Source organism: Hyaena hyaena, unplaced genomic scaffold, assembly GCF_003009895.1.
Source record: "Hyaena hyaena isolate Hyena2069 unplaced genomic scaffold, ASM300989v1 scaffold_743, whole genome shotgun sequence".
In the NCBI taxonomy this organism is placed as follows: domain Eukaryota; kingdom Metazoa; phylum Chordata; class Mammalia; order Carnivora; family Hyaenidae; genus Hyaena; species Hyaena hyaena.
Genome location: NW_024081377.1, coordinates 565,814 through 580,481, shown reverse-complemented (window position 1 = coordinate 580,481; position 14,668 = coordinate 565,814). Strand labels below are relative to the sequence as shown.

Here is a 14,668-nt window from a genome sequence, read left to right as displayed (position 1 = left end):
GAAGAAAATTGAATTGGTAGGGTATTGTATTCAAGTGAACTTACACTACTGAAGCAAACTATAAAAGGACTAAAAGTGTGCACATAAGTCTAAGTATTTTCTTTCATTGACTTTTTGTTAACTAAGAAAAGGACATTGAAATCTCCATAATTTTAATTACTTAACTTTTGTACTTTCTGCTAACACATTTTGATAAAAGATATGGATTGTACGAAGCCATTTTGTGAGCATATCATGAGAATCCTGCTGTATGGCATTTTCTCCAAGTGCATCTTTTAAGATTATGCTAATAATCCTAATCAACTTCACACATATGTGGATCAAGCAAGAAAAGTTAATGCTTAATAATTGATATTTGTCAACTTCTAGGTAATGTTCACACACATTATTCCCTATTGATCTCTGTCAGTTTTTTGTTCTATTAGTAATATTCTTTGATGATCTATCACAGATGATTTCCTTATGCCATCAATTTTTGTTTATTTAAATTTGAAATAAGTCAAAGAGACAAATACGATCTCACTTATATGTAGAATCTAAAAAACAAAACAGATGAACAAATAAGCTAAAAAATAATTGAATCCAACCCACAAATACAGAGAACTGTTGATTCACAGAGGGAAGGTGGGGAGGGGAGTGAGCAAAATAAGCAGTTGGGAATGTGGGATACAGGCTTCTTGTTATGGAATGGATACATTGCAAGGATAAAAAGTACAGCATAGGATTATAGTTCATGGTAGTGTAATGAGTTTGTATGGTGACAGACGGTAGCTACACCTGTGGTGAGAACAGTGTAATGTATAGATGTGTGGAATCACTGCACTGTATACCTGAAACTAATGTAATATTACATGTCAGCTGTGCTTCAATTTAAAAACATACTCATTAATTTGAGTCTAAAAAATAATATTAATATTGAAAAAAATGTCATAACAATGACTGGTCATTTGAAAACATATTGGCTCTCTCTAAACAGTAAGACAAAGTATGGATAAGCATACTGTCTCAAGTACAAAGCCATTTCACTTTAATGATTTGGTTGGATTATAAATTGTTACATGTCTTAGATTTTTTTTTACATACTCTAAAAAATCATTGACTGAGAGGTGTTGTCATTGACTTCACAGCTGTATAATTTAGTTATGCTTTTGTTTCCTGAACACATATTGACAAGTTATCACTGTTGAAAAAAACTCTTTGCATTCAGTTTATTGCATCTGTGACATTCACTTTAATTCTAAGATAAATTTTTTTTATCAGACACGAGTTTCTTTTGTAAGTATTAGATAGTTGCCATTTTTTCATTCTTCATGTTTCTAATGAAATTCAGTAGTAATTGCTTTATTACTTCCTTTTCATGAGATAAGGCCTAATATTAAATATCAGAGTAACTACCAAATATAGGTAACACAAATGAGTATATTGATTCTTTTAAAACTTTTTCCCTTTGACTTCATAGAATTAAACTTTTTTAGTCCTCTTTCTTTCGCCTCCACTTTCAAGATACTTTTACATCATTTTGAATCGAAACAATAAGCTTTCAGAAGGATAGGATACCAGGAGGTAATGTATCTCTTCACTCTTCTTCCAGGATGAGATGCATACAGTCATTGTCCATCTCACTTGTAGACTCTAGTGTCCAGTCAGTGTCTATACATTGAAAATTTAGTGTTTATACATTGAAAAAGCCCAAGGCTTTTTACTTATCTACTCCACTCTCTTATTTCCTACCAGTTATAGTTAAAAACTCTAAAGTAGATTTATATCCTATCCCTGATTTAAAACTTAGAAAAATCTCCATTTCGTTTTTAAGTTTACTTATTTTGAGAGAGAGAGAGAGAGAGAGAATGCGCATAAGGGGCAGAGAAAGAGGGAGGGAGAAAATCCCAAGAAGATTCCACACTGTCAGCACGGAGCTCGACACAGGGCTTGATCTCACAACCGTGATATCATAACGTGAATTGAAACCAAGAATTGGACATTTAACTGACTGAGCCACACAGGAACTCTAGAAAAAAACCTCCATTTCTATAGAAGCATCTCTTTTCTGTTTAATATGGCTTGAGATTCACTAATTTGAAGAGAAAGCATTTATAGTTCCAACAGTTGCATGTTCTTCATTCTGTCCTGTGGAGGAGTGACAGAGCTATGTAGATTTTTGCTCTCTGTCTAATAAGCTGGCCTCAGCTTTAGCGGGCCTCTGAGTCTGAACACAGTGTGACTTGACTGTGTGTGTTAGCTTCTACTGAAAATGCATACAGGTACAGAGCTGTGATTCTTCTGATATTTAGAAGTCTTTTTTGTTTATTTGCTTAAATCAGAGAGCATCATCAATATTTAAGTTTCCCATGGATTTCTGTAGCTACTTTTCTTGTGAGAAAAAATAAGCATTTGAAACATTTTAATTTATTATTATTTATACTTTGCAAGTGTTTTTCTGAAATTCATTGATTATTATCATTTTTAATATTAACTTAGTCTCATTCAATTTGTCGATTTCACTGAGTTCTTACACTCTGGGAAGTGAAAATTAGTAGATATACTATAAAATCTTTTCTCCTATTTAAGTGAGTAGTGATTAAAATAATTAGAGAATAATTGGGCTATCTGGTAACTATCAAACATCTGATATTAAGCAAGGCACTTCATAAGTTAGCACTGATCTATTCTTCCTGTCTTATTCAAGTACAGTAGTGTGTCAGCTGTTATAGGACAGCTGATGAGACCGTCCCTATTCATAAAAAGTACAGATTTGTGGGAAAGATGGGCATTGCATGCTAGTTATACCAGAACTACCAGTGGTAGTTCTAAACAATTATCTATAATGTAGTCATTTTTCTCCACCAAAGACCCTGCTTTATTTCTTCTCTTCATCCCGTCATAAGCAACCCCTGTCTGTCCAAATCTGTAAAATATGTCCCCTGTGAAGTCTACCTTTGTTCCCAGTGGAGAGTATTAATTATTCTTTCATAGAAGGTCTCATAGTATTTGTTTATCACTCTCTATTGTATTTCTTCAATGGTCTTGGGCATACTTATTTATAAATTCTCTTTTGTATTTCTGTTTATCTATAGACTAATTCAACTGTTTATTGGCTTTCTTAGTCATTCATAGTTGAACATTTTCTTGCATGTTAGTAATGTATTCAGAATTCATATCCATTGAGGTTTAATTAAGACAAGTTCTCTGTAGTCTAAATTGAGAGTATGTCTTTCAAAAATAACTTGGTATTGGATTTACTCAAGTATTCCAGTGGTATCACTAGCCAAGGATGATTTTTTGTTAATAGAAATATTTTTGTCATCTTCCTATGCTGGCGAGGGGAAACTTTTTTCTAGTATACCCTATGTCTGAGAGAACTGTTTTTACTGATATTGATCATATGATATGGCCTCATTTCTAGCTTCTCATCTTACACTGGCCCATTAACTTTGTCTCTGGGTCTAAAATACCAGCTCCCAGGGGTACAATGACCAACAAAACTCTTTTCCTCCCTAAACTCTTATTCAGTATCTGGTTTTTAATTCTGTGTTTTTTGACCCTCAAGAAATAATTCCTTCTTGCTTGCAAGTTAGAGAAGCATCTAAGAAAGAATTTTGTTATACTTTAATCTAACATTCTTTGACTACGAAAGTGACATGTTATAGCTTATTGTTAGATCTTGAACTTTGAGCTGATGCATAAAATCATATTTTGAAATATCAATTTAATCACTTTTCAAGTTATTTACCATATACAGTAAATGAATTTTATATAAATTCTATTTAAAATTTTGAACAATTAAACATTTTATCTATGTATATTTTAAGAATATTTTAAAATCTGAGCTCCATGTACATAATATATCTAAAAATTATCTGCTAGTTTAGATAATGAACTAGGTCATTTAGTCTAAAATTTTAAACTGGGACAGCATTGCATAAAAATAAAACTAGAATATAAAAGGGAAAGAAAATTTTTTTGGCATGCTTACTAGAAGGAGAAAAAAATGCCCAGAGGATAAAAAAGAAAAAAAACTATGTTACGAATTCTTTCCATGTTCAACCAGCAGATGTCATGTTTGGTTGTCAGAGCCTAAGAGTATTTCCTTAGTATTATGTAGAGCTTCTTTAAAAGTGACTATATAAATATTAAATATGATTGGTTCTGAAATCAGAGAAGAAATGTGTTTGTTAATTTTAAAAATTACTTATTAAATGAAATCAGAAAGCATGTTTCTTCATTAAAGTTTATACAAAGAGATTTAGTACAGAGTATGTTCTGAAACATAAGCAATAATATCTATATTTAACTATAACTAGTCAAGATTCCTTATCAGTAATTATTTATTAATAATCGATATTACTTATACACCATCTAAAACTTTTTCATCTTTTTTTTTAATCTTCATATATTTTTGAGGGAGAGAAGGTCAGAGTGTGAGCGAGGGAGGGGTAGTGAGAGAGAGAGGGAGACACAGAATCCGAAGCAGGCTCCAGACTCCGAGCTGTCAGCACAGAGCCCGATGCAGAGCTCAATTTCATGAACTGTAAGATCATTGACCTGAGCTGAGGTCAAACACTTAACTGACTAAGCCACCCAGGCACCCCGAAAACCTTTTTCATCTTTAATTCTAAGGTTGTCCAGTTCAACTAACATTAAAAAAAAAAAGCTTAAAAAAAATAAAACTTCCAACTAAAATAAAACTTTCCCAATTTTTTTTTAAATTTTATGAATCAAAGTCAAAATTTGTAATGGAGCCTGTTTAATTTGATTATTTATTTATATCAGCTTTCATACATCATCACCATTTCCACTTTGTTCCTATATTTCTTTATTGTCATATGAGGTATTGGAACACATCATCTCTAAATTTAAAAAAATTTTATACCTTATTTATTTTTGAGACAGAGAGAGACAGAGCATGAGTGGGAGAGAGGCAAACAGAGAGGGAGACACAGAATCTGAAACAGGCTCCAGGCTCTGAGCTGTCAACACAGAGCCTGATGTGGGGCTCAAACCCACGAACCATGAGATCTGACCTGAGCCAAAGTTGGACGCTTAACCAACTGAGCCACCCAGGTGCCCCTGAACAGATCATCTCTAAATTGTTTCCTAATCTGATTGTCCATGAAAGATTACTGCATATTATGTTACTCACAGTAATACAGATATATCAATGCAAATAAAATATTTTTTAAAATATGCTGGAAAGCCTTCATAATAGTCTGCAATTAAATATAATGATGATGATGGAATTTTACACTGAAATTTGGATCTATTTGGAGTGTTAGATGACCTTGAAAATAGATCTTGGTGAATTCATATTACTCATAGAGTCATGAGGATTTTTTTAAATTTCAAAGTCAGACTGCTTCAATAACCTTAGAAGTATTTATTTAGATAAACAATGAGTTCTAGAATTATGACAATTTGCATTTATGACAGGCAGTCAGTTACCCTCCTGGCACTCAACAAAAAATAGGATTTGATTACGGGTAATAGAAACATGCAATGGAAACTGTAAACTAGTATGCTATCTACAATTAAAGTAATACAATAAACAGTAGGCAGATGTTTCATAGCACCTGCGAGATCTGTGACTCCTTGGTACTTTGAGGGCCGCCTTGTGGAGATTCACCCATTTCAGCCCTGCTAAATGACTAGTAGGTATTGATTAAATACCTCTAACAAAGAGAAAATCATAGGCTCCTGAAGTAGATCATTCCATATTCTGAAAAGATTGGTAGAACATTGCTACATCAAAATGTGTTTCCTTCTAATAGCCACCCACTGGTATTTATCTTATTTCATAGATCTGTTAAGATTTGTCTGTTCTTCTTTCTCTCTAATGAATTTCAACTCTTAGAAAACTGCATTTGTCTAGTTTTGAGACTTTTTTTTTGTTCTTTTCTATGCTGAAGAGCCACAGGTTGTGGCTCTACTCTGTACTCATCCCATTTGAATGTGTCATTCATTTTATAAACAGTGATGCTTAGTACTAAATGTAATACCCCTGCATTTTCCTCTTGGTTAAAAAACAAAAGCATACCCTCCCCCGAAATAAAACCTACTGAGACCCTTACTTCCTTAATTCATTCAGACACTAGCCCGTAATGAAAACACTCCAGTTCCTATTACTTAATTAAGCAGCTCATTGCTTCATTTATACATTTTGGATGCTTATTTTTAATCAAAATCCCTAGCTCTTTACGTAAGCTACTACTAACTGCACATCCTTGATAACGTTTTGAGAAATTTGGTCTCAAATGCAAGTTGGCAAAGACATTTTGGGTATTGATTTCTTCTTTCAGAGTGTTCTTTTCCTCTCACCTAGATTTTGTTCTTAAGTGTTGTGAACAATAGATTTGTGCTATCACTTAGTAATAGATAAAAATACCATAAAAAGATAAAAGAAGCACTAAAATGAATGTGATGGCTCTGTTCTAGAGATCTGCTTCTATGCAGGAGACCTCCTTTTAATCCATTTCCAATTCTACTGAATGAATATTCATGGAATTTTTTTTCAGTCACACAATGTTAATGTGGGAAGCTTCCAAATGTTACTAAAATTCAGATATTTGATTCCATGTATTTAATCTAGCTAACAAACTTATCACAAATCTAATTCACTTCATCTGATAGTAGTTTTCCCAGTGAACCTCTCTGGGGTAATAGAGACTATCACATCTGTGCTTAATGGGCAAAATCCATCCTTTACCTATCTGTTAGAAATTTTTATGGGCCGAGAACCCTGGGTGGATCAGTCAGTTAAGCGTCTGACTTCAACTCAGGTTATGATCTCGCAGTCTGTGAGTTTGAGCCCCGCATCAGAGTCGGTTGCTCACAGCTCAGAGCCTGGAGCCTGCTTTAGATTCTTTGTCTCCCTCTTGCAATGCCCCTCCTCTGCCCACACTCTGTCTTTCTCTCTGAAAAATAAATAAACATTAAAACAAAAGAAATTTTTCATAGGCCAGCTCTTCTGCAACTATTAGATGAGTAGTGATGAAGAAATATGAAAAACGAGGTAACCGAAGTTTCCACAAACAAAAAACAGGAGGAAGAACCCAAGAGGACATTTAATGTTTAATTTTTATAAAAGTAAAAAACAGAAAAGATGTTGAATGAGGGATGATAAATGTACAACTTATTAACTCATCATTCAGTAAGAATTGCAAAGCTGTTTGAAAAGTCTAAGAAAATGTTAGCATTTCTTATGGGGACAGAGGCCATACTTCATTTATTTTATCCCCAATGCCTGGTATACTACATGGCATTTAATAGGCTCTCCTTTGATACTGTTCATTTCATAAATAAATACATTATAGATAAAAAATGGAAAGTAAGAAATCTATATTTCAGAATATTATAGAAATTGGATCTATAATTCCAAGTGGCCTTTGCATTTTTCAACTTGGTAATTGGAAAAAAAAAAACCTGAGATGGTATATATATGTTATATATACTATATGCACTTCACATATTCTTAAAATCTAATAAAAACCTCTTTGCTATTGGCACAAGTTCTCACATCACTGTGTTGTTTGGGCAATTTCAAATTTATTGACCAAATACAATATAAACACAAAGTTTCATTCTTACTGATTTTTTTTGACAGAATTGGTCTTTCACTTGATGATATACTACTTTTGACTTCTTGGATGCCACAATTTTTATTTTCTTCCCATTGACTGGTTTATTCCTTCTCAGGCTTTGTCAAGGCTGTTATCTCTCATCTCTCTTAATGCTGGATTGCCCCAGGGTCAGCCCTTAGTCTTCTTCTCTATCTACTCATAGCCCCTTGGTGACCTCATCCATCTCATGGCTTTCAATTTAAAATCTATATGCTTATGGTTAGCAAGAGTATAGCTCTAATCCTCACCCCTTCCTGAATTTGAGACTAATATATCCCACTTGATGAGTCCATCTAGATCATTTAAACTGTTCAAAAATAACTAACTGAAGTTCTCCCAAATTTGATCCTCCCGTCGGTTTTCATCCCAGTTGACAGCAACTCCATTCTTTCTTAGACCAAAAACTTGTAGTCGTCCTTGATTCTTCTCTTTCTCTCACACTCTCCATCTAACCAACCAACCAAGAAATCTTCCTGTATCTCTGCTCAAAATTCTCCAGCAAGTTGATTAGATTTTAATGATATGACTTTTCAAGTAGAAGTAGTACTCATGGGACACATGGTAGAATGTGGAAAAAGGCCCAAAAAGAATAAGCATGTTTAATATGTCATCATTCAAATTCAAATTTAAGAGAAACCCACTCTTTCTATTTTTAGGAAAGGCCTATGCTCCGGAGTTCTATTACGATACCTACAATCCTGTGTGGCAGAACAGACACCGTGTTTATTCTTACAGTCTACAGTGGACACAGATGAATCCTGATGCAGTAGATCGGATTGTTGCATACCGGTTGGGTATTAGGCAGGTGAGAAATTTTTCGGTGTCTTTTTTTCTCTTTGTGGTTCTCTGTGAAGATCTTGTTAATATGATTTGTTGCTACAAATTTTTAATCATTTTGCATAAATTCCAGAATCTCTTTTTCCATATGAAAGATAATTGAGCTTTATAGAGAATTGTTTGAAATTATATATGAATGTTTGGAGTTAACTTTTGCATTTTCTACTGTGACAGCATACATTCTAAAGTGACATCCTTTTGAGCCTTCTGATGAAATCCTTCATCACTAGATATGCTATAGTAATTACATTCTGTTACTGCTATAAAAGAAGCTTATTTAAGATGTGCTTACACTTTCCTACACTGCATAATTCTTTGTCTTATTTGCTAAAGAGTTAGTCTTACTTATTTTTACTCTAAAGGATTCAAAGTATATAGGGAGGATGTCTTAAGAGTGAATTTAATATATCGGAAGAATAGAAATATTTTAGTAAAATAAGCAGAAACAATCAAATATGATTTTTTCCCAAAGTAACTGAAGATTTGGGGTTATGTGAAAATATATCTTTTCAAGTGAACCATCCTTAAACCCAATTATCCTTTGTTTGTGTAATGACATTTTTGAAATTTAAATGTGGGCCTTTGCATTGATTCCTGTTACATACCTTATTATCTGGGGTAACTGTTTCAACATAACAAAACATTTTTGAAGAGTTATTTGATTCCTATATAATCTATTAACTTACCCTCACAACTTTGCATTATCCACAGACTTGTAAAGTGTTGTTTTCCACTTCCTTGATGAAATAACGGATAGCATTTTGAGTTCCACAATAGAAAGGACAAAGTTTGCCTGGAGAAGATTGATCAGCCATCAGTAATCCCCTCAGTTGTATTATCCTAAAACCACTGTTTTTCTGCCTTGTTCACAAAGTTATAATAGAAGACTATAAGATGCATCATTCAAATTAAGATACATTGTGGGTTGAATATTCACGTCTTTAATGTCTAATTTAATCTAAAAAAAGAATCTTTTTTCTAGTGAATGCATCCTGGCATTTTAAAATCGCCACTTTCTTGTCTAAGTATCCACAGGTCACTGATAGAGCAGACAGCAGAGGATGATGGCGAAACTTTATTATTCTCCTTTTACTTCAGTCCCTAAGGATATCTGGGTAAATTTCAAACCTGTATCAAAATTGTTTGTTCTACTCATTCTAATTTGATGATAATTTTCCCTAATAAAGAAAATATAAATAAGAAATATTAGCATTTCTTTTTCTCTCAGCTGGTGGATTTATCTTCTTTTTCTTTTTCTTAAGCTAACATTTTTAGATCTTTCATTTTTAAAGCATCTTAGAGCATTCTTGACATTAGACATATCAACTCTTTTTTTATGTCCTTACCACCTGATTTGGTCATTCACATTCATCTTTCATTATCTGTATTTTGAGATATCTAAGAACTGAGGACCAACTTGCTACTCTAAATTTATTATTTTCTTTAGATGTCTTTTCCCTATTCCTGATTATATTTTTATTTGCAATGATAAAGTCAGAATTTCATTAGTTTCTTACTTTCTTCTTCAATTATATTTGCTTACAGTAGCTGGGTAATGGCCCATTGCTCCCTGTAAACTGAAGGGCTGCCTGTTTTGGGTCCGCAGAACTTACCCAACTCTGCTCATCATTACCTTCCTTTACTCCCCTGTCCCTGAGAACCTCTATTCCCACTGTCTCCACTGTGTATGCAGCTCCCTTGTCTCTAAGTCATATTTAACAGAAAAGCAGTTACCATTAGAGCTGTTCCTCCAAAATTGATGTTAGCAGAATGAGACTTCCTTCTAAGAGGGATCCAGCTAATTGAAGTCCTTCCTTCTTGTCTACATCTTATACTCATTATTAATAAACTACCTTCTCTATTATGTTTCACTGTGATCGCTACACTATTTTTCAATGGCAGTTTCTCTTCAGATTTTCCTCTCCTACATTAGCATCTCCTATAAATCTTTATTTTTACATTTCTGGATCATAAAACTAGTATCTAACTTCCTGATATGCACTGATACACATTTCTCAGTCATTGTGTTGTTCCTTGTGAATAAATTAGACAATTTCCCCTATTCTGCTACTTTAGAATAAATCATATATGTGTGTATAAATTTCCTATGTATTTTTTTAATTATGCCTTCCAGGAATATCTGGCTTCCAATTCTAGCCAATCTAGCCTCATCATTTTTTTACTGTATAACCTTGAGCAGGTTTCTGAACATACCTATGCCTAGACTCCTACCTGGTAAATTGAAGATAATGATACCGTTCAGGCGATTGGATGTGCAATGGAATGTATCCTGCACTTGCCCCGCAGGCCAGGTTCCCTTGTTCAGGGCACTCCGTACATAAACATTTGTTGCAGTTCTCACATCAGCCACCAGAGTTGTGTAAGGAGTTTTTAAAAAGTGCAATTTATGACCATAACGTGTCTACAATTTTTATTTTAGTTATATTCGGTATACTGTATATCCTAGGAGTAAGTATTATTCCAGGCCATGCCTTTCAAGAAGTAGTTTCTAGACATTTTTGTCCTTTTGTCTTATTTTCATTTCAAACTTGTTGTCTTCCATAATATCCATTTTACTGATTCAAGTTTTCCTCTTCCACCTTGAGCTTTAGCTTAAAGACTTCTTGATCAGATCAGTAAGTCTGCTGCTAATACTATTCTTTCCAAGTTTGTGAGATTCATGCCATCACTAGAGGAAAATGTATTTTTGGTGTTATGAGCCAGGGTCTGGAAAACAGTTCCTGTCTCTTACACAATTTTGAGGCTAACTCTTTCCTTGCCAAACATTCTCTCTGGGCTTCTTTATTATTAGGAATTTCTTTTATATTCTGAAGTAAGTATAATTTTATCTTAGGGTGCTTTTTTACAGTGCTCTATTTTAATTGTAATTTTACTCACACTATATCTTGCCACAGGAGAGAAAGGAACTTTTTTATATTTTGGGTGAAGTCTCAATAAAGAGTAATGACCACATACTGTTCTGTCAACATGAATAGGAAAATAAGGTTTGTAGAACAGAAAGAGTAGACTAACCCCTTATCTTTTCCCCACTACCATGTCCTTTACACCTAACCCTTACATGAAAAATCTTTATATACAAAATAGCTTCAAAAGACAATATTTCTTTTGAAGATCTCATATATCAATGCTTAGGATGGTAGGGAAAAAGCATTCTAGATACAATGAAAGTGATAGAGCTCTTTTAGGAATATCCCTGATTAATAAAAGGAAACAAAGGTATTAATTTAAAATACGGTCATTTTTCTATATGATCTTAGAAAATTTAGATTGCTGCTTTCCTAGGTGAGTACAGTAGGTATTAACATCTTTAAAGACATGGATATCAGCATTTTTTACAGTAATCAGTTGATTTCTGATCTGATGATCACTGTAATGAAGATTTTATATTACATAAAAATGGCCTTTTTCATTCACCAAGCTATCACAGTCTTGAATCAAGAGCTTTTAATATAATCAATATAACCTGGATGATATTGAAATAAACAATATTATTAGGGGGCGCCTGGGTGGCTTAGTCGGTTAAGCGTCCGACTTTCGCTTACGTCATGATCTCGTGGTTCTTAGGTTTGAGCCCCGCATCGGGCTCTGTGCTGACTGCCAGTTCGGAGCCTGGAACCTGTTTCAGAGTCTGTGACTCCCTCTCTCTCTGACCCTCCCCTGCTCACGCTGTCTCTCTCTCTCTCTCCTAGAAATAAATAAAAATATTTAAAAAAACAAACAAACAAACAATATTATTAGGAATGTAACCCCAGCAAAATGGATTTTATAAACGGATTAAAAATGGTTTAAAAATGGATTTTCTTCCCTAATAATTAATATTTATGCCTTTGATTATGAGACCAACTTTTCCTCAAGGGATTATTAATAATTTATGTCACGTTATTTCCAGTTTTTAAAGACTTATTTCTTTAGCCAGTATTTTTATTTTGAGCATATATATCTAAATAATTTCTTCTACCCACAAACTATGTAGGTTTTCTAATGCAGAGCACCTCCCCTTTTAAATCAAATGTAGCTTTAATTATGCACTACATTTCTGTATTAGATGAAGTCTGTAAAATTTGATTTTTAAAATTAATGGCAAATTCAATTCTCGAGAGCCTGGCTTTGTTTTTAAGCCAGAAACTATTAGAAACCTTGTTACCTATTATTAAATTCAGTTGATAAAATCACTGCTGTGTTATTAAACCCACAGCTGGATGAAGTTGGTGAACTGAACTCAGCATTCCTATAGCTTTCTGGCAAATGGATGATTATTTCAATTAAACTATTTAGTCTATATTAAATATGAAGAAAATTCCCTTCGAATTTGAGTATTGGCTTATAGACTTTTCTTAGATTGCTGCAGTGTATTTGAGAAAAGAGAACACTGGCATTTTGGAATCACTGCTTTAAGAGAATTAGAACAAATATATCATGTGAAGTTAAAGAAACTAATGTGTGGGAAAAAATTTACTCAAAATCTTAATGTCCTTAATTTATACTTTTTAGGCTCAGCTAAGCAATTGTTTAATCTCCTTAGACAGCTACTAGCCTTCCAATTATTTGCTTCATTTGCTGCTTAACAGGAAAGAGAAAAGATTATTTGAATGTCTACTTTCCTTGGTATCAAAGGAATTAAGAAACAAGCAAAAGTGTTTCTAAGTTATCTGAATGTACCATAACCAACATAAACATCATTTGGCCACATTTGAAACACATGCAGCTATAGTTTCTAATAATAAAGAGTTGTAAAGTTTTATACAGGTTCCCTTTTTTACTCTGTCGTAGAGATGCACAATGAATTTGGCTTTTTGACTGTCATCCTTGGAAAGTAGGATGTTTTATTGGATAAAATGAAATTGCCTCTGTTCTTGTCTTTTTAAGTTATGGTATATTAAAATGCTTAGAATTATCATCTTCATTTGATCACTCAGTCAATAAAACTTTGAGTAGTTAACCCTATGGTGATTACCAGGAGTACAAAAAAGAAGCATTGCCCCCAGTGTCTTGTTAAAGCAAGCTGTAATAGGATTATTTACAAAAAGCCATTGAAACAAGTATGAAAGCAGTGAGTGATGCAAGGTATTGGGGGCAAGAGATGTGATCACCAAGTTAGAGACTTGTTTGTTACTTTTTATAGATTTATACCCATTTTTCATAAATGGTAATCACTAATAATGGCTAACTAAGAAATCACTAATTATGAATATAGTTTTTGATATAATTATTAGATGAATTTATTTTAAATTTCATTTTGGTCTTTATACATGTGACTATAATGACTGAGCTATAGTTTATTTTTCCTTCCATTTAAAACATTTTTGTTATTTTATTGCATAATTTATTGCTAATTGTTTATTAAAATTTTCATATTATAGTAGATCATAGCAGTTAAAAATTTATAAATGTATAGGGGGCCTTAGGTGGCTCAGTCAGTTGGGCATCTGACTTCTCAGGTCATAATCTCATGGCTCCTGGGTTTGAGGCCCACATCAGGCTCTGTGCTGACAGCTCAGAGCCTGGAGCCTGCTTCAAATTCTATGTCTGCCTCTCTCTCTCTCTGCTCTCCCCTCCCCCACTCATGCTCTGTTTCTCTCTCTCAAAAATAAATAAACATTATTTTTTTTAATTTATAAATGTACTATACACACAAATGACCATATAATCATTACGGTTATTAATATTGCTAATACCTAGTTTAATGTATTGATAGAAGCAGAAAAATTTAAGGAATATGGAGTATAATTGGTTGATCATAGGGAATGACTTTTTATACTTTAGCAACTTGTATAAAGAAGTACTGGCAGTCTACATATGCTGAAGTAAAATGGTAGGATAAGCAGAAGTGAGATGAATATACATGATTGCCTTAAGCCAGCTGGACAAATTTCATTGAGAGATGTGTTTGGAGGAACCATTTGACATAGGTTGATATTTCATACTGGCCCAGGGAAATCTGTGGTGAATTAATAATATGGATTTGCTCTATAGTCTTAAGTCAGGAATCAAATGACATGTTCTATAGATTAATCTGATCATATCATCTACAGTATGTTAAATGATACTACAGTAGAGGCAGAGAAGAAAATTAGGAACGTTTGATTTAAGGTTTAGTAAGATTTACATTAGAGTAGTGAAAGGGGAAAGAGAAAAATTGAATTAAGAAAATCTTGAAATGGGCAGAACTTGAATATTGATTTAATTTTTGAGAAACA

The 14,668-nt window shown here is 33.4% G+C and overlaps 1 protein-coding gene across 1 annotated transcript in view; it reads left to right on the top strand.

The window, feature by feature from the left end:
- Positions 1–14,668, top strand: part of MDGA2 (MAM domain containing glycosylphosphatidylinositol anchor 2) — a gene marked incomplete at its 5' end in the record, with an annotated part of 465,609 nt that overhangs the window by 372,093 nt on the left and 78,848 nt on the right. The window contains one exon of the mRNA XM_039218217.1: positions 8,270–8,418. Coding sequence (XP_039074148.1) covers positions 8,270–8,418 — 149 coding nt within the window. The remainder of the gene's footprint in view (positions 1–8,269; positions 8,419–14,668) is intronic.